At 43.6% G+C, this 27,620-nt stretch overlaps 1 protein-coding gene across 2 annotated transcripts in view; it reads left to right on the top strand.

Moving 5' to 3' along the window:
* CRPPA (CDP-L-ribitol pyrophosphorylase A) overlaps positions 1 to 27,620 on the top strand; it is a 268,571-nt gene that overhangs the window by 96,437 nt on the left and 144,514 nt on the right. For both annotated transcript variants that reach the window (XM_036760933.1, XM_036760932.1), the window contains exons 6-8: positions 7,370 to 7,464; positions 22,899 to 22,988; positions 23,501 to 23,593. In XM_036760933.1, coding sequence (XP_036616828.1) covers positions 7,370 to 7,464; positions 22,899 to 22,988; positions 23,501 to 23,593 — 278 coding nt within the window. The remainder of the gene's footprint in view (positions 1 to 7,369; positions 7,465 to 22,898; positions 22,989 to 23,500; positions 23,594 to 27,620) is intronic.

Raw genomic sequence — 27,620 nt, 5'->3', positions numbered from 1 at the left:
ATTTCTTTTGCCATTCCTGAAGCATTCTAGCCTGAGGCTCTTTTGCCCTCTTCCTGCCATGTCAGTTAGGGTTAGATGAGGTTCTTCATGCCTTCCCTTCCCCCCTCCACCACCTCTTGCTCTGGGAATGATAAGCAAATCAACATTACCATCCAATCAATGGCTGCATGACTCGACTCACCATCCCTGAGCCTTCCCAGAACAGAAACACAGAGCTGAGAGACTGAATAATAACTTTAAGGAGAGAAATTAGTAAAATTGTTTTGAAATAGATTTAAAATTGACCCCCTTTGGTCACATCTTCTGAATGTGCTAGTTTTGAAGACAGGGATTGGCCCGCTTTGAGTATTTGAATCTCCAGTGCTTAGCACACTGTCTTGTCATTCATTTATTTATGAGTTCCTAGATTTTCTTAAAGTGAAAAAAAAATCATTTTATTGAAAACTTTTGTTCTTATGTCACTTTTATTCCCAGATATATGTCCCCCTCCCCCACCCAGGGAGTCATCCCTTATTACACAAATGAAATAAAAGGGATGAAAAGCAGTTTAGTAAAACTAATCAGCACATCAACCATTTCTTACCACATCCATGTCTCTGGGCCTTTATCTCTGCAAAGAAGGAAGGGAGGTACATTTTCTTGTCTCTCTCAGGGCTAAACTTGGTTATGCCAATTCCATTGTCTTTTCCCCCTCTTTTTTTGTCTTTTCCAATTTCTTGTTGTCATCATGTATTTTGCATTCCTGTTTCTGCTTTCTTCACTCTCTGTCAGGTCTTAGAAGCCTTCCCTTGTTTCTTGGAATCCTCAATTCATTGTTCAAAGTAAAATTCTATTATGCTTATATACTAAAGTTTTTTCAGCCCTTCCTCAATCAGTGGGGCCCCACATTTTCCGGTTGCAAATGATTCGTAAGGAAACTGTTATAGCTCATTCCATGAAGACATTGATCCAGTGTGTGGCCATGACCAAGGATACCCAGAAAATACTAAGTGAGCTGGAAAGGAACCACATCACTAGGCTCTTCCTCCCCAAGTCAAACCTTTCTGTATCCTTATCTGGAATACAATATATATGCTAGTCACCAAAACTCAGTGAGCTCCCATTGCCTTCTCTTTTCAGATGATCTTCATCCTCTCCCTCTCTCCCCCTCTCCCTTCTCTCCTCCCCACTCCCCACCTCTCTCTCTCCCTCTCTCCATTCTCCCTCCTTCTTTCCCTCTTTGTATCCGTTTGTTTCTGTTTCTCTGCCTCCCCTCCCTTCCTCTTTTTCTCTGTCTTTCTGTCTGTATGGGGAAAAAAGAAAAGTTTTAGTAGCTTAAAACTACACAAAGACTTTTGTGACATTCTGTGTGTGTGTACATATACACATGCATACATATATACAAACAGTATATTTACTTCTGGTATATATCTAGTTATTTGTGAGGCTCCCCAATTAGAGTGGGAACTTGTTGAAGGCAGGGCCTATTTTTATCTTTCTCTGTCTCTTTCAGCAGAGTCCCTGGCATTGTGCCAATAATTTTCTGTTAACTAATTCTCCCTGAGAGAGGCTGCTAAAATCCTAGGTATTTTAGCCTAGACATAAGGATGTTTAAAATTATGTTGAAGTTATCGAGTCATGAGACTTAAGAATTTTGGATGATCAAGGATCCAGAGAGAGTCAGATTGCATGTGTCTCTCCCTAGTTTCTAGCTCTGGAATTATTACATTGTTGGAAAGGGTGGGTCAATTGATTCCATTAAGGGCCTGCTCATCCTCCCTGGCCACTGCTCTCCTGCAGGGTGACCCAGGGTAAGCTATAGAAGCTCATTTTCCTCCAATTTGAATGTAAGCTCCTTGAGCGAGGGGCTGTTATGCTTTTCCCTTTGTAACTCTAGTGCTTGGCCACAATAACTGCTTAATAAATATCTTTAATTTCTTCATTAATGGAGCCTAAAAGCTCATTAGCTTTTCCTACTGCCCTATCACACCACTGACTCATGGTGGCCTTGTGTTTCAGTCTTCTATCATGGTGTCGTGCTAAGAGCCCCCAGGTTCAGATAATACCCCTAACACTTGAAGAGTTCACCTTGTGGACCTAAGTTTCTTTATCTGTCAGATGAAGGCTATAGACTCACTGGCCTCTGAAGCGCCTTCCATCTCTAGGTCCAGGATGTCATGATTTTAGAGCTCAAAGACATGAGACGTGCCCCTCCCTCATTCTGTATTCATGGTCTCATGTGGAAGGAAGCTGATAATTTGGTTCCATCACATTAGGTTTGGCCCATCATTTTAATTGGTCCAGAAGTTCTTGGATCTTGATTATATCGCCAGATGCAATCAGAGGGTGTTAGAGCAACCTCTGGAAGCTTGGTGTTATTTGTAAAATTGACAAACATACTATCTATACCTTCAAAAATATTGCATTGAACAGGATCAAGGCAGAAGCCCAAGGCCATTTCATCGTAGACTTCGCTTCCAGGTTAAGACCAATCCCCATTTTTTGGTGCTTTTTCTTTCAGCCAGTTCATCGTCACCATTCTGATACCTTGCCTACCTCAGTCAATCAGTCAATCAACATTTATTAAGTATCTGCTTTGTGCCAGTCACTGTGCTAAACGCTGGGGATACAAAAAGAGGCAAAAGGAAGCCCTGCCCTCAAGGAGCTTATGGTCTAATGGGGGAGATAGGATACTAGCAAATATATGAAAAGCAAGTTATATACAGGAAAAATAGGAAATGGTGAACAGAGAGCACTGGAATTAAGAGTGGTTGGGGAAGGCATCCTGTAAAAGGTGGGATTTTAATTGGGACCTAAAGGAAGCCAGGGAGGTCAGCAGTCAGATTGGAGGGAGGGGGAGGAGAGCATTCCAGAATTGGAGGACAGCTAGAGAAAGTTCCCTGAGCAGAGAGAGATGGAGTATGGAGTATCTTGTTTGTGGAATAGTCAAGAGGCTGGTGTCACTGGACTGAAGAGTATGTATTAGGGAGTAAGGTGTAAGAAAACTGAGAAGTGAGGGAGGGGGCTATGAAGGGCTTTGAATGCCAGTCAGTGAATTATATATTTGATCTTGGAGGTGATAGGGAGAGATAGGGGTTTATTGAATAGGGGAATAGTCAGAGCTTCCTTTAGGAAAATCACTTTGGCAGCTCAATGGAGGCTGGATTAGAGTGGGCAGACACTTGAGGTAGGCAGACCTGCCAGCCCCTGTTCTCAGAGGAAAGAAGGGAGGCACATTCAAGAAATGCTGCAGAGGTGAAATCAACGAACCTTGGCACCATATTGGATATGGGGGCGGGGGAGTGAGAGACAGTGAGGAATCCAGGATGACTCCTCGATTGTGAGCCTGAGAGACTGGGAGGATAGGGGTGCTCTCTACAGTAATAAGGAAGGAGGGGAGGGTTTTGGGGAAAAGACAGTGAGTTCTGTTTTGGACACATTGAGTTTAAGATGTCCAATGGACATCCAGATAGAGATGTTTGAAAGGCAGTTGGAGATGTGAGATTGGAGGTCAGCAGAGAGATTGGGGCAGAAAAGGTAGACTTGACAATCAGTAGCATAGAGATTCTAGTTAAATTTGTGGGAGCTGATGAGATTCCCAAGTTGAGTAGTATAGGAGGAGTGTAAGAGGAGAAGAGAAAAGAATGCAGGACAGACCCCTGAGAGACAACTGAAGTTAGAGGGTATGATACAGAGGAGATGGAGAAGGAACCATCACGTGGGGAGGAGAAAAACCTACCTCTCTCTGATCTTGTATGCATGAGTATAAGTAGAGACTTTGATAGATGCCTTGGGGAAATCCAGTTCTGTGTACAACATTGCCCTTATTTTCCAGTTTAGTTACCTTCTCAAAAAGGCATTGAGGTTGTCTTGGCATGACATCATCTTAGTGAACCCATGCTGGGTTGGAGGGATCATTGCTTTCTTTTCTGAGTTTTCACAAAATCTTTTCCATAGAGTATTATTGAATTTTGCCAAAAATTTAAGTCAGAGTCCCTGGATTGTAGTTGGAAGAATCCTTTTCATCGTTCTCTCTTTTAAAAAAGGGAATATTTAATTGTTTCTAGACCTGAGGCATCTCCCTTCTTCTCTCCTCCATGATTCCTCCAAGATCCTTGTCGGGACCTCAGTAGTCACCTTGGCCAGTTCTTTCCATGTCCTGGGATGCTGTTTCTCTGGGCTTGGATGCCTGGGCATCACCTCACCGACTTCATTGATTCTCTGCTAGCTCTCTCTCCTCTGTTATTTCCAGCCTGCAGCAACATTTCCTTTGTCAGAGAGAAAATCAAAGCAAATGAAGACCTGGGTTCCTGTCCTTCCAGTCCTGGGCTGCCATAGGCCTGGTCTCTTTTGACCTTTCTCCTGCCTCGGGCATAGATCAAAGGGCATGTGATCTGGGTCCTGTCATTCCTGACATTCTTCTCAATGGATTTTCACATTCTTTCAGAAAATCCCTTCTTAGTTACCTGCTCTTGCTCCTCCAGCCTGAAGCAGAAGTTGGCCATTTTCCTGGGCAGCTCTGGAGCCTTAGATTCTTCTTTGAAGTCATTTGTGTTGGGATCCTCTCATTTCCTTTCTGGGAGCCCCAACTCCTTCTAGGCCTGAGTTCTACCCCAGAGTGGTATTGTGCCTCCAGATCCACCTCTAGGGTGTGTGTTCAAGGCAAAATCATCTGCGCAGCACTTGGTTATTTTTCTCATTTTTTTTGATTAATTTAGAATTTGAGAGAGAGAGAGAGAAAGAGAGAGGGAGGGAGAGAGAGAAAGGAAGAGAAAGAGAGAGACAGACAGACATACATTTCCATATAAAAGGAGAACATATGTGAAACCATAAATTTATTGCCTACAGCTTAATAATAAATTCAACATATTGCTTTTCAAAGCTGTCCTACTTGTCTGTGTTTCCCTCTGATTGTCCTGCTATTCCCTTCTGGGCATTTTGAAAATTGAGTCAATAATCCTTTATATCCTCTCTCGCTCTCTTGCTCTGTCTCCCTCCCTCTCTCCCTCTCTTCCCTTCCCCTCCCTCCCTCTCCAATATGACAGCTCCCCACTTCCCAGATCCTCTCCATTCCTTGTCCTACCCATCCATATACCCCAGATAAAAGGGGGGGGGCACAATCCTTCTAACAGATGTACATGTTGTTCAGTCATGTCTAACTCTTTCTAACCCCATTTGGGGTTTTCTTGGCAAAGAAACTGAAGTAGTTTGCTATGGCCTTCTCCAGTTCATTTTGCAAATGAGGAAACTGAGGCAAACAGGGTGAAGTGACTTGCCGAGAGTCACATAGCTACTAAGTATCTAAGACCAGATTTGATCTCACAAAGATGACTCTTCCTGACTCCAGGCCTGGTGCTCTGTCCATTGTGCCACCTAGCTGCCGCAGAGAGATGCATAGCCAAGCACAACAAATCCATGTGATGTCCATGTGCACCACTTGCTGGTTCTGCCCTCTGAGGCCAAGCAGAACAATGTTAATCCCTCCTCAGCATGACAGATTGAAGACAGTTGGGTTATTTTGTCTGGAGAAGAGAAGACTTGAGAAGTCCCATAGCTGTTATGAATAATAGAAGGGTTGTTTTGTGGCCAGCGGATTCGACGTCTTCACCTTTTTTGTGGGTCCTAGACCCTCGTGATGGCAGTCCGGTGAAGCCTGTGGACCCCTTCTCAGAATTAGGTCTTTTTTTCTTTTTAAAAACATAATAGAAGGAAACACTAAATTTTGGCTAGAGTTTAGTGAAAATAAAGATGCCCTTTTTCCCCCATCTAAGTTCATGGACCCCCCCCCCAAATCCATCCACAGACCCCCCACCACGATGGGCTAAGAACACACGCGTGTTGTTATAATTTGGTGTCATTCCAGAGGACGACAATAATACCTAGTATTTCTGTAGTGCTTGACGTTTTGCAAAGCATTATGCAAAGGCTCGTCTTATTCGATCCTTCCGGGACCTTGGCAAGAAGGCGCCATTATCATCCTTATTTCATAGATGAGGAAACTGAGGTTTGTATTGGGAGGGCAGAGTTTATAATCTCAAAGACGATCATGTATATATACGTCTGAAAGGTTCGGAACCGCCGGAGGCAGAAGAATCAGAGCGAATATTTAGGCTCCACAGTAACCAACCCACGAACCAGCAACCCCATTTTGATATATTGATCAAAAGCTTCCAGGCCCAATAAGTACGCCTCACAAGAGTAACCAGGAGGCCACAGAGACGCATGATGGTATAAAGCAAAATCATATACACGCTTCCCCTCTATGGTAAAAAGATTACCCATTGGCCTCAAGTCCTTGTTCAGCTTCCTCCCCTAGGTCAGCTCTGCTACCGGCAGCTCCTGCTTCAGCTTCGGCTGTGGCTGTAGCTGTAGCAGCCTCTGGCTCCAACGGAAGCTGTTTTTAACCATCCGGCTTCTGCGGGGGGGGGGGGGGGGGGGGGGGGGGGGGGGGGTGTATAAGGTATGCCAGGGAAATCACAGGTTCTTTACATCAGCTTAAGCAAGGGAAGCAAGGTGAAGGGGCCGACAAGCTTACTCCAACCCAACATACAAACAGCATTCAGTTCAGGGGAAAAAGCCAAACTAGTCAAGGGCACTTGTTGACTAAGTGCTAAGAAGCCCATTTTTGGTTACCAACACAGGTTGAAAGAGGTTTAGTGACATCTCCAGGGTCACATACCTAGTTAGTCTCTGAGGTGAGATTTGAACTCAGGTCTTCCACTCCCAAGTCCTCTGTCTCTGCGCAGGGTAGACTTAGATGTTTAGAGGCAGAATCTGGTTCAATGTAAACAGCTAATTGGTGCTTTCAAAAAACTGAATTAATTGGCTTGTTAGATAATGAATTCTCCATCAATAAAAATATTTCAGCAGATGCTAGAAGAGCATCTATCAGGGACAGTTAAAGTGAATCAGGAGTTTGCCAGCTCAGTAATTTCTATGATGCCATCTATCCTGAGTGCCTTGGATTCACCTATTTTACCCTTCCTCCACCTCTTTTTTATATAGGAGGAAACTGAGTTCCGGAGAGGCCTGGTGACTTAAAGTGAAAAATAGCTATATCAGAAGCTCTATTTTTGACTTTCCAGTTCAATGCTTTTTCCAAGTTAGATAAAGTGGCATCCCTAAGACATTCCATTTCATATGTTCTCCCAGATCTCCTCATCTCTCTGGGTACTTATACATCACATGTATTTACTGACTTGATGGGAAGAAAAGAATTGAGAACTTGACAGCATAGAGTCCTACTGTCCCTGCTGTTGTATGAAAACAAGACTCCTTCCCCATTTCTTTGAACAGCTTATTTGTGGGAGTTGAAAGTAGAGTTCAAAAGATTGAGTTTTTACATTCATTGTATTGATATCTTGCTCTTTCTCCCCCTCCTCAATCCTAGACAAGATTTCACAACAGATTTGTGTTGTCATGGACACAGAAGAAGAAGCCGGATGCCTGGGTTTTCTTCAAGGACTGCTGCAAAAGGAACTAGAAGTAAGTCCTTGGCCATGGAGTTGGTAAGACATGATTTTGTTTTCCTTTGCGGCTCCTGCCCCCTCCTCCTGCTGAAATGACCTTAAAACCACTTTGTATCTATTCCTTATATAGACCCATTTTGTTTGTTTGATAAAATGTAGGCTGCTTGCATTTTGTCTTTGTATCACATGTATCCATGGTGATACAGTAGATACTTAAGAAATACTGATTTAATTAAGTTAAGATACCATCGCCTAAAAAGTAATTTTTTTTTTACTTAGGTTAAGTATCTTAGGTTTTTCATTCTCTGACTGGGGAAGAGAAAAAAAATCTATCCTTTATTTTTCATGAAAAGATAAGCATCTCAGCTGAGTTTCCGTTTCAGGCCAAGGTTGGTGCTAGATAGAGTTGAAAAGTGGGGGTGAAATTGAGGCATTTGGGAATGGAGTTGATCACAGCAGGAGATATAGACTGGGGCCAGAGAATGATAATGAGGGGAGTGGGGAGTGGAGACCTAGGAGGAAAGGAGAAGGCTGATGGGCATGGTCCCACAATGACCCTGAGAACACGTCCTGGAAGGTATTTCCCTGGTCCCTAGTGTGGAGAAGGTGGCACACTGTACCTTTGATGCTTTCTGAGAGAGAAGTCACCAACATGTCTAGGCAGCACGGCTAACAAGATCTCTTCTTGGCTGTGCTTATCCATACATGGTTTTTTTTCTGTGAGTTTCATCCGTTGGACCAAATATAGGGATTTTTTTTTTTTGGCTAGAGTCTTTGAGAGGAAGGGTGTCCCCTGGCCCTTAGGATCTTCAAGTGGAGGCTGAATGACCACTTTTGGGGGAGTCTTGTAGTGAATTCATGTTCATACATGCTTGGACTAGTTGGTCTCAGAGTGACTTCCAACTCTAAGCCAGTTAGAAAAAGCAATTTTTATATATATCTATGTATCTATATATATACATATATATAGATGAATATAGAGATATAGGGATAGAAATAGAGATAGATGTATGTGTGTGTGTATATATATATATATATATATATACACACATATACAGATATACATACATACTACATATATATCTTTTTCTCTTTTTTTGCTTTATGAGATAAATGAAAGAGGCATCCTTGAGGACTTGGGTTTAGTCCTGGCCTCTGCCACTTGCAATGTGTGTGATCCTGGACAAGTCTCTCCCCACTCTAGGCACCATCTGAGGCCCTCTCTAGCTCTAGGTCTGTGACTTGATGGTGCTCAATGACTTTTTTTAATAGATAGTTTAGGACTCCTTGTGTTCACACCCTTTCATGCTGAAATCATGCTCCTTTTGGAAGCATTGATGTCCCCTGCCAACCAGCATGGAAGCACACCTTTCCTTTCTATGTAAAGTAATGAAACATACATCTTAGCATTTGGCTGGTGTCAGAATTCCATACCCAGAATACCAGTGTTAATCAGAAACATCTGAGTGCTCTTGGGAGCCATGGTCAGAGCAGCTGTGTGGTCCAAGGCAGCAGCCGAGGGTAGAACTGCCACCCAACAAGGAGCCTAATATATGTAATTAAAAGCAGCGAGAAATCTGTAAACAGCATCACACATTTTCAGATTGTCCTCATGAAGACAATGAATGACTTACTTGGTCAGATTCTGAGGCCCTAGTGGACCCCAGTCAATCTTATTGGGTTAAAAAGAAACCATTCAATGCCTCTTCTCCAGAACAAAATGCCTCTTATTTATATGAGAGGCCATAGTCTGGACAACAGAGCCAGCCAGGAAGACCTCCCTTTGAGTCCTGCCTCTGGCCCATACAAGCTGTTTTAGTCACTTCATCTTCTAGGGCTCCCAGCAAATCTGTAAGACTCTCAGGTGTGGAGAAGGGGACAGCTCTGAGCTCCAGTCTTCCTCCATGTTTGTTTGATGTGTACACTGTTAGGCTGTGGCCGGGGTCCCATTTCTGTCTTCCTACCATTGTCACCTAATGCAGGGCCTGGTATACAATGGGTGCTTCATAAATGTTGGTAGTTTATAGTGAACATTCAGGCATGATGAAAGCTGCCCTGTTATAACTGTTCCTCAGATCTTTGGCTCCTCAATGAGGGGCTGGAGGGACCCCAGAGGGGATGTGTTTATTGGTTCTGGATTTCCTAGGGAATGAGTTATGTGGCAGAAGTGTTTGGAGAGCAGCGTCCTCACTCCATTTACCCTTTTTTAAGGAGAGTGTAGAAAACATGGAATGAACAGAGAATGCTGAAGGAGGGGAGGATTATGATTTGGCAGACAGAGCATGAACTATTCCAAGCACAGAGGATGGCCCAGAGGAGTGACCATGGTCTAGGGATACATGGGAATTGCTTTTCATTTTCTGCCATTGCCAGTTTTCTTTTCTTGTTTATACATTTGTTTTCAGTTACCAATATAGATTTTTTTTCCCCTCATGTTCCCCTCCTCCCCAATTGAGGGAAAAAAAAGAAAACCCCTAGATCTTTAGAAATAAGCATGGCCATTTGCCACACCCAAAACAGATCTATCTTGGTCTGCACCCTGATGAGTCCATCACCACCCTATCAGGAGGCAGGTATCTCGTTTCCTCCTCAGAACGTTGGTCATTGTGTTGCTCAGAGTTCCTGATTCTTTCAAAAGTTGGTCATCGTGGCTTTTAGTGACAGCAATTGTCCCCTGTATTGTAACTGAAATTTTTACTCCTTGGTGATTTTACCATGCTTGAAAGAGGACGTGTGTGTGTGTGTGTGTGTGTGTTGGGAGGAGGGGTGACATCACTGCTGTGGAAATCCAATAACCTTCAGGCAGAGATGGGTGGTGGCATGTCAGACAGGACACAATAGTCCAGTTGTTTCACTGAGGGTGAATGAAAAGGGCTGGATGCTGTTGAAACTAAAGGAGGAAGTTGGGGCATGCTCACGTTGAGCTGGGATTTGGGGACACAAGTTAAAGGAGCATCTTCAAGTCTTGTTTCACATTAGCCATATAGCGGCTCTCTGGAAGTGGTTACTGGCACAGCACAAGTGTGGGAGCTGACCAAGCACTAAGACACACGTATACATTTTTTTTCCAGGTTGTGAGACCTTGTTATTTCTCTAGCTTTTGCTTCTTATTTTTTATATCCTATGGAATTTGAGCTATTTTTCAGGACTAATACATTTGAAAGGTGGTGGCTGTCACCTGCCTATGAGTTCAATGCCTAGGAGAAGCTTAGCCCCCTTTTTTTTCATATCCTTGAAAAATCATGAATATAGATTACACAATAGAACAACACACTTATTGTAGTGAGGGATTGACCTAATAGGAAGGAGATGAGATCCATTTCCTCCTATCACGTTTCTTGACAATGAAATGTGATGGAGAAAGCTGTGTGAATTTTTAATGTCTCTCTGTATATAGGTAATGAATTAAAAAACTCAGAATTTCAGAGGTGATTTCAAGGACCATCTAGTCCAGTGGTGTTAAACTCATGGGCCCAAAGTGGCCTTCTGGAGTGGGGCCTGAATCAGATTAAAACATAATTTGGAAATGCTTAACAAAATAAATAAAAATACAATGTATTATAGAGAATGTTAAATGGTGGTTTTTACATCAACATGTGGCCTTCAGAGATCCCTTTCTATTTGAGTTTTCCATCACTGATCTAGTCCAAGTCATCCCTGAAGGAACATGCCCTCTGCAACCAACCCACTAAAGAATGTTCTTGTGGTCCTCCATGTAGGAAGAAGCCACCGCGTCCTTTCCTCCTCTGGGTAGCTCGAATTAAATTTGCCCTTATGTCAATCTTAGAATTCTACCCTTGTAACTTCTGCTGATCAGTCTTCTCATGCCCTCTGGGTCCTCTGACACCATGGGATGAGCACTCACCAGGTACCTCCTGTCTATCCACATCAGCAATCCCCGCCAGAGGGGATGTCATGCCATGTCCTGTTTGTCAAGGCAGATAAAACAATTCAGGGAGCTATGGACAATGAGCCCTGCAAAGAAAACGAGGGCAGACCCCTCCTGAAAGAAGAGGCTACTGCCTAAGAAGCCTGGCTGCCTGGGCGCTGTTCATTTCCACACTCTTGTGTTCATTTGGGTCCTAATCATGCACTGCAAATCTATCAGTTGTTTGGCAGCGCACTCCTGGGCCTCCCCTTCCCACTGGTGCCAACAGCATTCAATGGGCTCCATTTGTGGTTTGTGGTGATTGGCTGGAAGGCCACCAGGGATGGCTGAGGACTATTACAGTAATTTAATTTGGGATGTTGGCCAGGACCACTGATCAGTTCTCCAGAGGTGAAGGCAGAATATCAATCATTAGACCACTGAGTTTCAGAGGATGGTATTTATTAGGTTTATAGTATAGTTAATAAAGCCCAAACTCTGCTAGTGCAAGTACTTGTCCAGAGTCTGGGACACAATTGTGAATGTGTATATCACAGAAGTTGTATGCCAGGGGAAAGCCACAGGGGAGGTGCCTGGGGGGCAATCCTCCTGAAATGTGGCCTCTCCTACCATGTTTATTTTCACTTTTTTAAAAATATCTTGACCTTTTAGACTTTAGTTTATCTTCCCAAGACAGTGGTCCAATGGAAAGACTAGTCTTTCTAAATAAACCAGAGAGTTAATTTGAAAAAGTTGAATTCTGTATTCCCTGACATTTAGATCTGAGTGAGTTATTCATAAGTGTAAACTACCATGATGCTGATTTTATTGTTGGAAACACAGAGACAGCACTAAACACTTTCTCTGATCTGGTTTTATACTATACTTAAAAAAAAACAAACTTTTAAATCCATGACAAAGTTGAACCTGAAAAATGAGCCTTCAAGCCTCCCTGGGTCTCAGGTCCCCATAAAGTGAGGGGTTTGACCCATTGGCCCTGAGAACCCTTCTAGCTTGAGAGTTATGATGTTGTGCTTTTCTGAAAGACTGGGTAACGGGATTTAAATTCCCCTGATTTTCATTGATTTTATGTAATTTTTATATTTTAATATTATATTTTTGCCTTAAACATTTTATGGTTGCCTATTGCTTTTACATCACCATGATTTCCAGATGTACCACTGCCCAGTGAGCTTTGCCTCTGACAAAAAGGGAAACAAAAGCAACTGACACATTCCTTGATCTGGTTTGACAGTATATAAGGCATTGTGTACCCCTAGTCTCCCACCATCCCAAGGAAATGAAAGAGCCGCATTTCCTCACTGCTTCCTTGCAGCCAAGATCAGCCATTACCTTTGGGGAGTGGTTGGCTTCATTTTAATATAGATTTTTAAAAAAATAATAATGTATACTACATTGTCTTCCTGGAGCTGTTCACTTCTCAACTTTGGGGCTCATACCAAGCCTCAGTCAGTCAGGGAGCATTTATTATTCACCTACAAAAAAAACGGTACCTGCACTCCAGGAGTTTACTTTTGTTCTGAAATGAGGTTTTATTTTCGGTTTTACATCCTCTTGTTCTCACTTTCCCCTTTCCCAGCCATGGAAAAAGCAAGTAAGACAAAACTTGCTACAAGTATGTTTAGTCAAGGAAAGCCCACTTCTCTATTAACCATGTCCAAACAATGCCTCTGGGGCACTTGGAAGCCCTCCCTCAGCTCTCTCTGTGGTAGCCTCTGGCACTTCCCATGGGTTGAGAAGAATGGCTAAGCCTTTTCAAGTTGTTTGTCTTTATAATAGTGTCAGTTCTTGCCTAAATTTTTCTGCTGGTTTTGCTCCCTTCATTTTGAATCACTTCGTACAAATCTTCCCAGGTTTTTTGGAAGCCATCTCCCTTACCATTTCTTACAGCACAATAGTGTAAGAAGTGGGAGGAGGAGTTTTGTTTCCACAGAACTAAAGGTGTACTTCCCCCCCCAACCCCACCCCAGCTTTAGCAGAAACCAGGCCTCAAGGTCGGTCAGGTGAGAGGTCAGAGGCTTGTACTCACGCACATACATGCCTCAGGGGAATTAGAGAGGCCAAACAGCTTGAACCAGTTCAAGCTTATCTAGGGTCTGGTCCTGGTCGAGAATCCAGACCTACTGATTTCCATAATTTGCATATGTTAAAGAGGGAAAGTAGGGGAAGTAAAAGAATGTAGTTTAATCCTAAACTAAGACAAGGAAAATCTAATTAACTTCACTTTTGCTTCTGTATCCTTATTATCCTACCTGTATAAACTGTATAACCTAGGAAAACTATGTAAAAAATAAAGATTGTAAACTAACCATAAATCTAGCAGAAGTGGAGGGAATGGTTACCCCTGCTCCTGGGATATTTCCCAAGTGTTTCCACACCAGGCTGCCTCCCACTAGCAGTGAACCCCACCCCAGCTCCTTGCTCTCTAGAATTCTTTTAGGTGTTATCTTCCCCCTTTAGAATGTTAGCTCATTGAGGGCAGGGATTGTTACGTTGATTTTGTTGGTACCTCAGGTCTTAGCACAGTGTCTGGCACAGATGAAATGCACAGTATCTGCCTTTGTCTATATGTATCCATCTGTTCATCTGTCCATCCATCCATCTATCCATCCCTCCATCTATCTATAAATCAGCACATAAAAGGTACATACAAAATAGATGGGATGGCACTGTGGCACACCACAGTACACAGACTACCAGACCTGGGGTCAGGAAGACCTGAGATCAAATCTGGCTTCAGATACTCCCTAGCTGTTTGACCCTGTGCAGGTCACTTCACCTCTGTTTGTCTCAGTTTCCTCAACTATAAAATGGGGATAATAATAAGGGCTGCCTCCCAGAGCTGGCGTGAAGATTAAATGAGATAATGTTTGTAAAGTTCTTAGCACAGTGCTTGGCACATAGTAGGTGGCATATAAAGGTTTGTTTTCTCCCTCCCTCCCTCCCTTACCCCCTTCCTTATTAAACCCTCGACTATCCAGAGAACTTTCTCATCCAGAAAGTCTCCCTCTCTGCTGGGGTTTTATTGTATTTATCATGGAAGGAAATGTCCTCCAACTCAGGGATGTTTCACCCGTTTGTACCCCAGGCATCTGGCACATAGTGGGTGTTTAAAAATGCTTGTTGATGGTTTGGGTGGTTGTTGAAGACTAGTCATCATCCATATGCTTTGGTGAATAATGTCTAATCCCATGGTGGACATTTTTCAATACATGGTGTGTGGGGTGAGATCACCCACCAGTTATTAATTAAAGGAATCAGAGGTTTTTCGAGGTAGAAACAGAAAACTTCTTTATTATAATCTCACAAGAAAGGGTGGTCTCCGAACTGATAGACAATTGGTAGGAAGAGGCAGCACCCAGAGGGCAGAACTTAGCTTTATACCCTAATGCAAACAACCCCCACACCACCACTGACCTTCTACTCTCATTGGTGGAGTCCAGGCTCACAATCTAAAGGCAGAAATCTACTACCCCAGGTACAATTTAGCCAATGCCAACTCTTAAAAACACTTTTATCCTTCTTTAGCGAGGACACGGTTCAGGTGATTTTAGTAACTTGAAACTTAGGCCTAGCTGTCAATCAGAAGCCCTGAGCCATGCGGAAAGGTCCCCACGCCCATTCATCCCACTTAACTCACAGAAAGGCCAGGATCCAGATTCCATGAGAGAGCTTCACCATCTCACTCAATGGTGAGGGTCCTGAAAGAAAGATAGAAAATTACCAAATGGAACTAATATATGTAACTAAAGAGCTTTGCAAGTATGCAAGTGCTAAATAAATGAGCTGGTATTATGAAAGGCCATAATAATGAACCAGTAGAGGGACAACAATTGGGGATTGCATCGGAGTACAGATTTGCAGGCCATGGCGGCTTCTCAATCTGTCGAGAGGTTCAGTTTAAGGGCCTCACCATCTCCAGCTTAGTAACCAGGCAGTGCTGCTCCCTCCCTCCTGGTGCTCCTAACCCTTCAGATTTCATCTTCTCTGCAGTATATCAAAGGACCACCCTCAAGGCTCCAGGCAAGCAGAGCCTCTGACTTCTCAGGCCCAGCTGCCCCAGCAGGCTTTGTCTCCTTCTATTAGAACATAAGTACCTTGGGGGCAGAGATTGTCTCACTTTTTACCTTTACCTGAAGGGCACTGTAAATGGAAAATTGTAGGTGCCTAATGATTGTTTCTTTCATTTGTTTAAATATTTGACCACCTTCTGTACGGAGCCTTTCCTGATTTATATCCCTTCCCCCCTCCCAATTGCTAGTGTCCTCCCTCCTAAACTATCTTGGGTTTAACCACATGTATTGAATTGTATTTATTCCCTTTCGATTTGTGCTCTGTTTTTATCCATACTTGTTTTAATTAGAATATGAGCTCCCTCATTGTGCTTTATGTCCCCCAGGACCCAGCACAGAGCCCAGCACCTAATAAGAACTTAATACTTGTTGACTGGTAAACGTAAAATGTAAATTACTAACTGTGGGCCAATGTCAAGTCTACTCCACCAGCATTTGTGAAGCACCAGCATTAGAGATTCAGACATCAAACTGAAATAGTTCTTACCCTTAAGGAGCTCCCGTTCTGATCTCGCAGCATGCTTTGAAAAATCTACGTGATTGATGAATGACAATTACATCATTCCTTAAAATCTCTAATTGGGTCTTCATAGTTGAGGACATCTTGAAATTAGTCTGTAGGCACACAGAAATTCAGACATTTCCCAAAGTCAAGTTTGAGTTTTTTGGAATGTTTTGACTTTTTTCAATTCAAATTAAAAAATCCCAGCATTTTTGGAAAATTTTGAATTTTTTTGAATGTTTTGAATTTTTAATGTTGATTTTTTTAATAATTATTTTTCCTAAATATAGTTTGATCTCAGTTTATGTTATTGATAAATTAATTGTGACTGTACATATTGTTTAATTGACTCAGTAGCATCATAGTATTAATGCCCAAAATTTCCTGGGAAAGTTGACTGATTTAAAAAATTACTTTCTGTTTTCTATATAAGTAACCTCATTTGGAAGGAAAATATACAGATGTAAACATTTAAATTTGTTTTATGTGTATGTTTTGAAGGCTTGCAATAGCAATATTTTGTTTGGGCATGCAGAGACACAACATTTACAAATAACTCCCTACTGGGGCTCAGATTTTTCTTCGTTAATTGTGGTATTTATATAAGAAATAATTCTTCATTAAGATTTTTATGCACAGTAAGATGCCTCATTATAGGTTTTACCTTCAGGGGTTTCACAGAAACAAAGAAGAAGGAAGTGAGGATTCAGAGTTGGGGAGGGAAGATGGAAATGTATGTGCAGGAGTGAATAGCCAGGTTGTCTGCATTTAGTCGTGGTCTTCCCTTTCCTAACATTTTAGCCTCTGATCTAAACAAACCTCTAAGGTGATGTGAGAATCATGTAAATTAAAAACCAAAAAAAAAAGAGGTTGTAAATGTTTCTTTAGTTTTTGAGACTTAAGGTCAAATTTTGGTGTTTCCTCTCAAGAAGTGTGGCATCTTTGAAGCCTTAAAACTTTGGGGTAAATTCATTTTCTTTGAGTGCATAAGACATGAGAGATAAGACAACTTTTGGCATTAAATTTTAAAGATGCAAGTCAAATACATTTTTTTTTTACAATTCCTTGTGATGATCTATAACTTCCTATCTGGAGTCATTCAGATATGAACGACTTTCTGTTGTTCAGTTGTGTCTGCCTCTTCATGACCCCATTTGGGCATTTTCTTGGCAAAGATACTAGAGTGGTTTGCCATTTTCTTCTCCAAAATGTGCAACAGAAATTCCTAAAGATTTAGAAACATCTCCTTAATATGTAAAGGTCCTTGGGTATCCAAAGTTTTCTATGTAGGGGGGCAGCTTATGACTGTATGGAGCAATGTATATTGCAGAGAACAGAGTGGGAGAGTCCACATCCCAACCCACCCACTCAGACCCCCTTCCCCCTCAGAGGCTTTGAAAGGCAAGCTTTCACCTTACCTTTTATGGACACAGACAAGCCTTGGCCACCCGATCCCTCCCTTCCTGGCCTCCTCCAAATCATGGTGCTATCACTTTGCACCTCCTTCCCTTCCCCTCCTTGCTCTGTCTTCATTTTATTTCCTTAATACAATGTAATAATATTAGTAATAATAGCTACCATTTATATGTAGTGCCCATTATGTACTAGGTACTATGCTAAACACTTTACAAATATGATTGCATTTGGTCTTCACAACAACTTTGGGAGGTTGGTGCTATCAGCCCCATTTTACAGGTGAGCAAACTGAGACAGATGGAGGTAAAGAGACTGGCCTAGAGCTACACAGGTATTAAGCGTTTTAGGCCAAATTTGAACTCAGGTCTTCCTGACTCTAGTCCAGGATGCTCTATCCAGTGTGCCACCTTGAGGGCCAGGAATGCTTGGCTAGCTTTTTTCTATATTTCCAGTAGCTCAGTACCTGACACAAAGAATTTAACAAATGCTTTTTCATTCATCCATTTATCCATCCATCCATCCATCCATCCATCCATCCCTCCATCCATCCATCTATCCATCCATTCATTCTTGCAGTACATCTTTCTACAAGGAAATGACCTTGGGTCCTTTTTGATCTGTGTATTGTAACCAGAATGGCCTTTGTTTTCTCTGAGTGACTCAATTTATCTCAGTGAGCTTTACTAAATGCTAAGCCCCAGGCCCAAACCCCATTAGGTGTTAACATAATCCATGTGGATGTGAACCTCCCAGGGTCCTAAAGGGAGGGGCCAACTCAAGAACCAATCACCAGAGCCTGAGCTCTGGTGATTCAGATGATGTTTGATGTCTGAAGCCCTATAAGAAGGGAGGACAGAGCCATTTGTGTGGGGCTCTGGAGATGGTGTTGATGAGCAGATTCTGGGCAGCTGTAGCTAAGGAGCCCTCCAGCTTGTAAACCCGGATGCTGAAACTTTGTTGAACTCTGGTAACTATGTGTTGGGATTTGAATCAGACAAAGTCTGTTGATGTTTGTAATTTGTTTGCATTTTGTTTTGAAGTTCAGGATGCTGGCTTTTTCCCCTGAACTAACTGAATGATATTTGAATGCTGAATTAAAAGTAAGCTCGTCAAACCCTTCACCTTGCTTTCCTTAATTAAGCAGATCAGAAGAACCTGTGCTGTTGGCAGCTTTCTGGGTGGTGGCTGTGGGTGGATCTTATACCCCCACAGAAGCTGCTAGCCAGATTGTTAAAACATGTATAAAGGCTGCTGATTGGTTGAGCAAAGATTTCATTCTCAGCCATTCCTTTTGGCTCCATGTAGATAGGGCTAGGGAGGGTATGAGAGGCTCACAGATTATCTCAGGCTACATAGAAGGTCACTGGCCAGATAATCTCTACCCTGATAAGGGTTGTAGGATTATGGCTTAGAGCTGAAAGGGACCATAGAGAGCATGGAGTCCAATCCCCTCTGTTACATATGGGGAGATGGAGGCACTGGGAGAAAATAACTTGCCCAGGGTCATTTAGCCAGTACAAGTCAGAGGTGGGACTTGAACCCCTGGTTTTTCAGACTCTGAGTCCAGAACTCTGTATAGTACTTTGGCGATAACTTGGATACTGATTGAATGACCTTCTGGCTCAGAATCCAGTAGGGAACAGGTTCCAGTTCTTTTCAGCTTTAGAACAGTGTTGCTCTTGCTTTGGTTAAGTTGGCTGCCATGTTTCTTAGGTGAACTGCCTATCCCCTGCACACCCATGGAGATAAGTTGGAGCTGCCCCTGTGTAGGAAACTTGAAAGGCCAAACACGAATCTGCATTTTATTCTAGATATGGTCAGTAGGGAGCAGCTACAGCTTGGAAAGTGGCGTGGTGGGGTACGGCAGTGCTCTAGGTCTATGACTTAGGCAGTTGTATGGGGGATGGATTGGAGAGGAGAGGGATTGGAGGCAGGAAAACCAGGTAGGATATTACTGGAGTCCAGGTGAAAGGGGACAGCAGCTCGAACAAGGGATGGAAGCAGGGTTGACACGTGTTGGTGAATGATTGGACATGTGGGATAAGTGAGGGTGAAGACTTGGGGGGGGGCGGTACTTCAAGGGTGAAAACCTGGACCACAAGAAGGATGGCCTGTGACTGAGAGCATTTTGAATATGCAGATTGGCAGACTTCAGAACACACTTTCCTGCTGATTGGTTATGCTTGTGAGGCTGCTTTGTGCATTTCTTTAATTTTCCAACAAATACAGGAAGTTTATTGTAAATGTTGTTTAAGTGCTCTGTGTACCAGTTTATTCAGAGAACGAGATGTTCCAATCGGGGATTGTTTTGAGGGGAGGGGGTGTGGTTATGGTCGATTCCCATTCCTCATGGCAGTGAGGAATTTCCACATTCAAGCATAACCCAGGGAATACTTGCCATTTTTCTGATTTGCACTTTGCTTATTTAACTTGTCAAAAAAGACATTGATGCATTTAAGCAAATTGCGAAGCTTTTTTCTCAAGTGTGGAAAAGAGAGTTCACGTTCTGGTTGGTGGGAGATGGCATATGGCAAATAGTTTGGGTTTAGCTGCGTTAATACTGAGCCTTCAAAGACAAGCAAGGAACACAGGAGAAAAGAGTGACTGTAGCTTGTGGAGCAGAGGTGGGGGGGAGGGAGGGGGGGGGAGACCTATGGAGGTAAAAAGAAAATCCTAGGATCCCAGCTCTGGAGCAGGAGGTTACCTTAGAGGCTATCTGCTCCAACTCCGTCCTTTTGCAGATGAGGAAACTGAAGCCCAGAGAAGTGAGTGACTTTCCCAAGGTCATCCAGGTTGTAAGCATTCAAGGTGGGATCTGATTCCCAGCACTTTGACTTTACAGGTCAGATTTTTTATGTTGGTTTCAGGCCAACCCCAGTCTCAGTTAATTGGAGATGGTGGGGCAAGGTGGTATGAGGATGGAGGAGCAATTGAAAAAAGACCCTAAGGCTTTGAGTCAAGATTGTTGGCCATAGATAGAAATTGGGAAGTTGGAATGATGATTCTGTTTTGAACAGGTTGAATGTGAGTAGCTGGGGAGGAGATCCAGATGGGGATAGTCAGTGAGCTCATGAGAATGCAGGACTGGGGCTCAGCACACAGATGTTGGAACCAAAAGGTGATTATTAGAGGTGTGAGAGTGGCTGAGGATGCCAGGGAAAAGCTAAAAGCTGAGGATGTAACACATTTTAGAGACTAGAGAAGGAAGCCAAATCAGTGGAGGGAATGGGAACAGAGCTGTCTGAGAGAAAAGGAAAACTAGAGAAGATTGTCCAGGAGGGGCTGTGAACAATCAGCTGTGTTGGAGGCAGAAAAAGTCAAGATGTTGGCCATTGGAGGCTGTTGGGATTGACCACTGGGAGTTGGATGGAGATCTTGGAGAGAAGTGGTTGGGATGAAAACCTGATGGAGGGCATTGAAGGGAAAGTGTTCAGTGATGAAAATGAGCCATCTCTTCAGAGGAATTAAGCAGTGAAGTCAGCACTTAGGACCAAGGCTTTCCTTCAGCAGCTAGATTCTCATTGTGTGCTAGGGTGCACAGAGTTGGCAGCCTTTCTGGGTGGCAGACTCCATCTTCATTGCTTCATACCCTTGAGGGGGAGGGTGGGGCTGGTTGGCCCTGCCATGGAAGGTGCTGCTGTGTGAGGAATGCTAGGGGTGTGTGTGTGGGTTGGCAGGGGGAACCTGGGGGGAATGTTTCCTCAGACCTTCCCATCTTTGCTGCTGATCCGATGGAAGATCAGGAGGAGGAGAAAGGTGGGGGACAGGGTGTAAGCTTCCATCAACTCTGCATGCCAGTTCAAACATCTCTTATAACCTCATGCAAAGTCAGCTCCCCCTAAATTCCCTTTTCTGATGCTACTTCCCCCTTCCTCATGAATGGTTCCGTCTATAGCACCTTGTGGGAACTCAGCTAAAAGGGATGAGTTAGAATGGGGTGAGGGTGGTTGAAGGAGGGAGGTGTCAGCCTTCAAAGGCTGGTCTTTTATTGCAGTTTTCAAGACCTACAGAAAAGTGACCTCTCTGGGTGTCTCCTCAACTTATTTATTGGGCTTTTTCAAGGATCTGTGATTTCACGTGCTTTGTCTCTTGACCTTTACTCCTTACTAATGCAAACAGACCTCGGACCCTTGATAAGCTTGTCTTGGAGGGTTGCCATGGCCTAAAAATCCATCCTTTGTGGCCAATTGTTTGGGCATAGGATGTGAGAGGGTAGAGCTAGGCAGATTCTCAGAGGTGATCTTGTCCTTTATTTTAAAGATGAGAAAACTGAGACCTAGGGAATAACTTTTCCAAGGAACCACAAACTAAAATGTCAGAGGCAGGTTTTGAACCCGGGTCCTTGGACTCCAAAGCCAAGGCTCTTTCCACTATATCACAGGGACTTGGAAGACATACAGTCCATCCCCAGGCTGATGCTGCAATCCTTTCTGGCTTGGTTGGGTCTGATAGACCTTACTGTCTTTGAAATCCCATAAGCCCTGGCATCCGTTAATCAGCAAGCACTTATTCAGCACCTACTATGTATCAGGCCCTGGATAGGGCTTTGGAAACACAAGGCAGAACAAGATGGAAGACTTACCACCTCATTTGTCCGCATAACAATCTGCCTTTCAGTGGAATTTGAAACATTTCTCTTTCAATTCCTAATGCCATAGAGTACTGCTTTACACCCCCAAATACTGGAGGGGTAGTTGGATCTCTGCCTTATGCATCCCTCCTTTATAGGCTCATACTCAATAGGAAGAAGGGGTGGGGTGGGGAGTGTGGGGAAGTGTCAGCGGCCAGAGAAGTCCTCTATAAACAATGGTGGTCAAGGCTCATGTTGTGTGGATGTAGTTATTGGTCCAGTTTCCCTCCATAGAATGTGAACTCCCTGAGGGCAGCTACCATGATTTTTGCTTTCTTTGTGTCCCCTGTGCCTGGTGATTAATAAAATGCCTGCTGATAGATTGAGGCATCATTTGATAATCCCTCCCTCCCCTCCAAACCCCAGTCCACCAGTCGCTAAATCATCCTGGGCTAAGAACTCATCTCCACAGCCCTTGGATTCCTGTTTGTGTGTGGGAAAGGTTTATGCTTTTCTTGTTGCCTTAGACACGCACGCACGAACAATCCTGAATTAAACCTAAGTCCCTTAGCTTAAATGAGCAGGCTAGTTCCCAGAACAAAGCCAAACATTCTCCCTTGACCTTTGCTCCTTCTCTGTCCCTGTCACCCAGCTTTCATGAATGCCACATGGAGTTCTTGAGTTCCTGAGCTGTTCTTGCTCCTCAGGGAGGCATAATTTAAAGTTGTGCCTATGAGAAGAAGAATTTGGGCAGCTCAAAATTCAAGGCCAGCCCAAATCCACCAGGGTCAGAAACCTGTGTTGGGATGCTTTCTAAGGCATTTCAGGGCACAACTCCAAGGTCATAGCACAGTCACTGTCCTCTCTCCGTGGGTAGGTCGTCTCTGGAAGCCAGCTAGCCGACTCTCTGTGCATCTTATCGGGCAAGTCTCCGCTGTTGACCTCTATGCATGTGCCTGTACGTATACGCGGCTTTTAATATCCCTGTTTTCCGTGACAGGTTAAAGGCACATCTGTAGCTCTGTGTCCAAATGGCCAAGGTCTTCAGAATGTCTCCCTGGGAGAGTGCTATAATTTTGTTTGCATAAATGTAAGTATTGAGTGCAAGTGATTCAAAACACATGCCTGTCTGGAAAAATAGAATGGGAGATATCCATCCGTCCATCCATCCTTCCATCCATCTCTTTATCTCTCCAATTCTATTTTACTTTGTGTATGCGGGCATATGTAATATAGATGTAGTGTCATATATCTGTATTTCTTATGTCATACATCTATATTATATGTGTACACACATAAACTGCAAAAAGAAGGGTGAAAGCAAGCTGTAGCGTAAATCCTCTTGGAAACGAGTACATTTCCCTAGATCTCTCCCCCATTTCACAAGTGGGTTGAATTTCTTTGGACACTGGTTTTAGTCGTATCTGAGTGTCCAGACATCCACTGGCTCATGTGGTTGGGTAGCAAAGACATATTATGTTTTCCTATTCCTGATTCTTACATACAGCTCAGCTAATACCTCTGAACACAATTTCTTTTGATTAAGCTCCCCAGTTCACTTCCTGGAGTCATCCACGGGCTTTGCTTTGTTTGTTTCCTTAGACAATGAATGCTGATTTTCACCAAACCGTGAAGCTGCTGGATGGGCTTGGAAGCAGAGCCCCTTCCCTTTTCTATCCTGTTACTGTTGTCTCGGTAGGTAAATGAGGGTGTTTCCGTACCGCTGCCTCCTCCTCCTCCCCTGATCAGATGGAGTCCAGTTTGCAAATGCAGGCCTTTGGAGTGGGGGGAGGCCAGGGTCTGCTCAAGTAGTAACCTACACCCAGGTGTATCAGGCAATTGACCGTGGAGACATTGGATTCCAAGTAATAAAAAAGACCCCTGCCAAAAAGAAATGCTCCCTCCCTAACTCAGATGCTCCATTGCCTTTTTGTATTTTTAATTGCTGGTGATTTTAGCAATTTGTGCTATTGATGGATTTAAGGAGATGTCCAAACCAGACTGTCAAGTGACTAGCTCTTACTAGAAAGGTCACTTCTGTCAAACAGCTGATTAATTAAGACAGACAATCACAGTCATCCCTACCCCCCAGACTGACTTGACCAGCTGTTTGGCACCATATAGACGTGGCCTGAGCTAGCATGCTGCCTACACAGCCAGATTCCATTAGGACATAAATCTAGATGAAAAGTTGGGAAAGAGAATGCAATGAAAGGAAGGAGCTTTATTAATAGGACTTTCATAGTGGCATAGAATTTAGAGGTCCGAGGGACACGGGAGGTCATCTGGCCTGACTCCCTCATTTTACACGTGAGGAAACAAGACCCAGGGAGAAATGTGGGCAAGGCAACATAGTGAGTGATGAGTAGAACTGGAACTGAACCAGGTCTGTAAGCCCTTCCTGTGCCTTCTAAGCTCAGCTAAAGTACCACGAGTCTCATCTGATTAACCCAGCTGCTAAGGCCTCTCCCAAATTATCAGGTATATATTTGGTTTATGCTATGTCACCCAGATTATGACCAGCATTTGATGGGAAAACCTCTCGCATTTGCCCACTAGTATTGCGTATAGATCAGACCATTCTGAGCGACAGTTGGCCAGACTCACAGCTAAACAGGAGAGTGAAATGAATGGCTTTCAGTGACCCAGGTTTCTCCTTGAAACGAAGGGTCATCTTTTAAACACTAGGATTCTTGTAGCATCCCAGTATGGCCGTGAGATGCAGAATGCAGTATTTCCCAAGAATTAAAAATACATATTATGCAGGGGCCTAGGGAGAGATGCGTGGGGAGTGTGAGCAGATATACAAGTGAACAGGAGGAGCCATGGACTCGTTGTGGGAGGGCAGGGAGAACTCCACACAGGAGTTGTTTATCTGGGTTGGTGGGAGGATGGTCTGGGATTTTGTTGGGTTGGTGGGGGAGGCGGGGGACGGGGGGGGGGATAAATATTTTTTAATACACTTAGTTTCTTTCCCTTCCGTTTTATTTTATGCATTTAAAAACATGATTCTGAGAAGGGGCCCATTGGCTTTATCAGACTTAGAGTCCAAGGGGCCCATGATACCAGAAAAGGTTGAAATTCCGTGTCCAAGGAAATAGATTATAGGAGAGGCAGGGCTGCTCCTGTGGTGAGGGTGAGGGTGAGGGATGGCAGGTGGGCGGATGTGCAGGGCACCCCACTGGTGCTTCGTTGATGTCAGGAGCAAGCGACAGTGGCCTTTGTTATGTGGGGAGTAGCTCCTTTGGTGAAGTCATGGGAAGACATGGACAAGAGCCACCCAGGATGGGCAGGTGTGGATGAGCTGTGATTGGAGGGGGCTTCCAAATCTGTGAGATCATAACCCTGAGTATTGAATGGGGATATGTTATTTCTCCCAAATAGAACTTAAGCTCCTCGAGGGTAGGGACTTTCAGTGTGTGTGTGTGTGTGTGTGTGTGTGTGTGTCTCTTTGTCTTTGTATCCCCAGTGCTCAGTAATGTGGCTGACACATCTCACTGGAGGACTTCTGTGACCAAGCTCTGCTGGGGAGTCTTGGCGCCAGCTTGGTCCCAGGGAGATGAAGCTTTCCATCTCAGCAACTCGGGATTACCATTTAATAGAGTATAGGAATGTAAACTCCTTGAGGGCAAGGCCTCTCTCTTTTATATCCAAATCCTCACCCCCTAATCTAGCACTTGGAAGTTAGTAGCTGCTTCATTGATGTAAACTCCTCGAGGTTAGGGACTGTTTTGTTTTTGTCTTTGTCAAATTCAGTGTCCGGCATGCAGTAGGTGCTTAATAAATGGTTGTCAATGGACAGATGCCATTTTTTGCTGATGGAAGGAAGCTTAACCCTTTCAATACTGCAGTGGGTTTGTGGTCATCTTAATACAGCTGTTCCCTGCAGTGATGCAGATTGCAGGCCCCTCTGAGGCTGCCCATTCTGTGTGAGTGTGTTGTCCATGTTATGTCCTCCTTCCTCTAACAGGCCTCCGTGCTGTGTGTGCCAAGGATCCTTCTTCAAGATCTTCTGACATTGGTGGGGGAGTAGAGGGTGTTTACCACCAAGAGCACCATGTGTGCTTGAGGTGTTATAGTTGAACTATACATCTATCTGCAGACATGGATGTGCAAATGGCTCTTCTCAAAGGAGAACTTTGGTGTTGCAGAGAAAGTGCCCATGGTCTCTTTTTGGAAGTGGAGTCTGTGGAGCCCTCAGAGGGAAGGATGGAGCTTGGGCCTGGTTCCTAAGAGATGGGGACCCGCTGCTCCGTACCTTCTCGTCTTTTGCCTGCTGACGGCTCTTCCCAGCCCTTCCAGCCAGTCCCAGTCTCTGTCCAAGGCTACAAAACTCATCCATACAGTTGTGCAAAAATCTAACCAAACAGAAATGCCTGTTTTTCTACATTTTGTTTTAGTCTCAAGTCATAGATTTGGTTTCATCTCTGCCTTTTTGTGTCTGGGGCCTAGCACAGTGCCTGGTCATATCAGGTGCTTAAGAAATATTTGTCCAATGGCTCCCTTTGTTAATTTGTGAATATTTCAAGAAGAGTTAGGGACTGTGGCTCTCCAAAGTGCCCATGGGGTAGAACTCAAACCCTAGTCCTGTTCCTACTGGCCTAGGCCACATGCTTCTCTGGCTTCATGGTTGCCTCATTTCCTTGGCGGTGGAAAATCTATTGGCCTGTTTTTTGTCTTTCTCTCCTTCTATGTATCTCTCTCTCTCTCTAGGTATATAAATACATATATACTGACACGTGTATGCACATATGTACACATATATTTAAGCTCCCTTTGGTCTCTTTTGGATGGCTTAGATCAGTCTTCTCTCTTTAGCAACTTTCCAAATAGCATACAATTTGGGGACATTACTGAAAACGAAACAAATAATAACCCATCAGTGTCAGGAAGGTCACTCTTCCTCCTATACCATTTTTTTACTTGTTTTTAGGGGATGGGATAAGCCCCTGGTGTTCCCTGGCTCAATCAACAGTATAAATAACCATTAAACAATTCTAAATTCTTTGCATCTGAGGTCATAGCAAGAATTCATTTTGAGTTGAAAGATATGAGTTGATAAAATAATTCTTACCTAGGGTGTGGAGTGAAAAGAACTGACTGTTTGTATATCTTATATAAGCACGTAGACTGAGAGTGACACGTGCAAGCTCAAGTTTCTTTTATGGGTAATGGAAAAGCCCAGGGGAGCCCTGACCAAGGGATTGCTTATGGCACCAATATGAATGATCATTCTGTGGCCTGTGGAGGGCTCTTGAGCCCTGCACTTCAGAAAATTACTGCTGTTACTTGAAACTCTTTTCTGCTGGGAAATACTTATGACAGCCATGGATTAGGAGTTTTACTCCTTCCCTTCCTTGAATGAAATTTGTAGTTTAGTTGAAGCAGCCAGTGATTTTCTGTTCTGCCATTGGAAGCGAGTTAGCTTGTGTAACAACAAAAACAAAGTCAGAAACCTTCATATTAATGCAATGGATCTGTTGCTGCTTGGGGCAGCAAATCAAATGCTTTTCAGCCCAAATGGAACAGGTTATCTGCACAGGAGGTTTGTGGGTTCTAAAATAATTTCTTTTCTAGTTTATCTAAACTGTTAGTAACTGTTGGCAAGTTAGGCGGGTTCAGTTTGGTGTAGGGGAAGCCATGTTGGTGTCCAAAGGAAGTGGGTTCCAATCTTGCTTGTAATCCTTCCAAGCTGTTGAGCAATCCTGGGGAGGATGTTTCA

This window comes from Trichosurus vulpecula, chromosome 5 (genome assembly GCF_011100635.1).
Source record: "Trichosurus vulpecula isolate mTriVul1 chromosome 5, mTriVul1.pri, whole genome shotgun sequence".
In the NCBI taxonomy this organism is placed as follows: domain Eukaryota; kingdom Metazoa; phylum Chordata; class Mammalia; order Diprotodontia; family Phalangeridae; genus Trichosurus; species Trichosurus vulpecula.
The sequence above is the reverse complement of the archived record's forward strand: the minus strand, read 5'-3'. Positions and strand labels throughout refer to the sequence as shown.